This window comes from Protobothrops mucrosquamatus, unplaced genomic scaffold, assembly GCF_001527695.2.
Source record: "Protobothrops mucrosquamatus isolate PMUCROS unplaced genomic scaffold, P.Mucros_1.0 scaffold3701, whole genome shotgun sequence".
Lineage (NCBI taxonomy): Eukaryota > Metazoa > Chordata > Lepidosauria > Squamata > Viperidae > Protobothrops > Protobothrops mucrosquamatus.
In genome coordinates, this window is record NW_015389656.1 from 8,469 (window position 1) to 10,487 (window position 2,019).

At 40.7% G+C, this 2,019-nt stretch overlaps 1 protein-coding gene across 1 annotated transcript; it reads right to left on the bottom strand.

Moving 5' to 3' along the window:
- Positions 1-478: 478 nt before the first annotated feature.
- Positions 479-1,414, bottom strand: LOC107298074 (olfactory receptor 13H1-like). The gene has a single exon (XM_015827437.1). It carries the CDS (start codon positions 1,412-1,414, stop codon positions 479-481), a length of 936 nt encoding a protein of 311 aa, XP_015682923.1.
- Between the last annotated feature and the right edge of the window lie 605 nt (positions 1,415-2,019).

Here is a 2,019-nt window from a genome sequence, read left to right on the forward strand (position 1 = left end):
ACATAAAATGTTAAATTAATCATTCTAAAAATGCAAATCTTTGCATCATAGTAGGTGGAGCTTCACATCAGTTGTGGGTGACACCATTAGTCAATGTGGCCTTGTACCACCATATATCTCTGAGCTAACACAGATATAGAGTATGCAGTTTACCAGGTAATTATTCCACTATACTGAAGAAATAGGTGAACCTGGTAGAAAGAACATTTTGGGGAGGCCATATTCTTGCAATGTCAAGAGTTCTGAGAAGTTTTGATGACTATACAGCTCAAAAGTGACTCTCAAGGGTTGATCTTCTGACTGCTGCTACTACAACCTTCTTCAGCCAGCATGAGCAATAAGGAAAGAGAAGTGAGGGTGACATATGACAATACTTGGAGAATGACACTTCACAAGGTCCTCTCTTATAGAATGACAAAACCATATATATATAAAAGACTTGCTTGTGGAAGATCTATCAACCTGGTTCCTGGGCGGTTTAGCCCTCTACTTTCTTCCCAGCCAGTCTGCAGAAGGCTCCCTTCACATCCCTGTTCCTCAGGCTGTAAATGATGGGGTTTAACATGGGGATCACAACTCCATAAAAGACTGCCACCACTTTTTCCCTATCAGAGAACGTCTTGGCTTGAGGCCTCAAATACATGGCCAAGATAGTGCCATAATATATGCTCACTACTGTGAGATGAGATCCACAGGTGGACAAGGCTTTGCTCCGACCTTGGGCCGAATGAATACGCAAAATAGTGAATCCAATACGGCCATAGGTCACCAGGATAAAGAAGAAGGGGAATGCTAGGGTAATGGCACTGGTTATTATCATGTTAATTCCACTGGCACGGGTATCAGAGCAAGCCAGTTTCAACACTGCCTGCAGTTCACACTTGAAATGATTCACCACATTTGGCCCACACAAAGTTGCCTGCATGCTGAAAAAGGGGACAATAGTAATAATGAAGGTGCTGGCCCACAGGGTCACAGCCAGCTGGATGCATACATTGCGACTCATGATCAGGTTGTAGCGCAGAGGGTAGCATATTGCCACAAAACGGTCATAAGCCATCATAGCTAACAAAACAGATTCAGTGATAGCTAATAAGCCGCTGATGCTCATCTGAGCAAAACATCTGCCCCATGGGATAGTAGGTCTGTCCATGAAGCAGTGGACCAGCATCTGTGGGACAGAGGTGGTAATATAGCTGATGTCAATAAAGGAGAGGTTGCTGAGGAAAAAATACATGGGTGTGTGGAGGTGAGAATCTATGACAATCAGCACCAATATGAGGCCATTGCCAGCTACAGCAATGAGATAGATAATCAAGAAGAGGACAAACAATCCAGCACGAACTTTGAAGTTTTTAGAGAGCCCAACAAGCACAAATTCGGTCACTGTGGTTGCATTTCTCCATTTTTCCATGTTTCCTGTAAGAGTGAAACAAATTTAAAGGTAAAGGTACTGTATGTTCTCCTGGAATTCTTTATAAATATTCCACACAAACATGGGAATTAAGAATAGGAGAATTGCTTTTAAGAGAGGAAACTAGCTTTTGGAGGAAATGATTCAGGGATATATAGATATGTCAAGTATAGAATTCTTTTACATAATTTCTCTGTTCCACTGTAAGTGTTTATGTGAGCCATAGAGACCACAGCCTTCTAGATTTCCTATTCCCATACAGATATCTGCTTTTAGCTGATCCATTCTATCTAAGATTATAGAGCATCCTGGTAAGTTTTATTTGCATTATTCACTAGATGATAAAAATGATTACCTGAAATATCACAAAGGATTTTTATTTAAGGAAATCATTTTTGTCCTCTAGCAAATTTGCACACAATGCAACAATCACAAAAGATTGTCACATTGTGTGCAAATTCCTCTCCAGATGGTGAACAATTGCCAGTGAATGGGTTTTTTGGGGGGGGGTACTTATTTTTTTAGGACATTGTCTGTAACCATAGTAGCCTAATTCCTTCTTTCATAGGTGTTTGAGAGATCAGACAAAGATGATTCCCATAAAT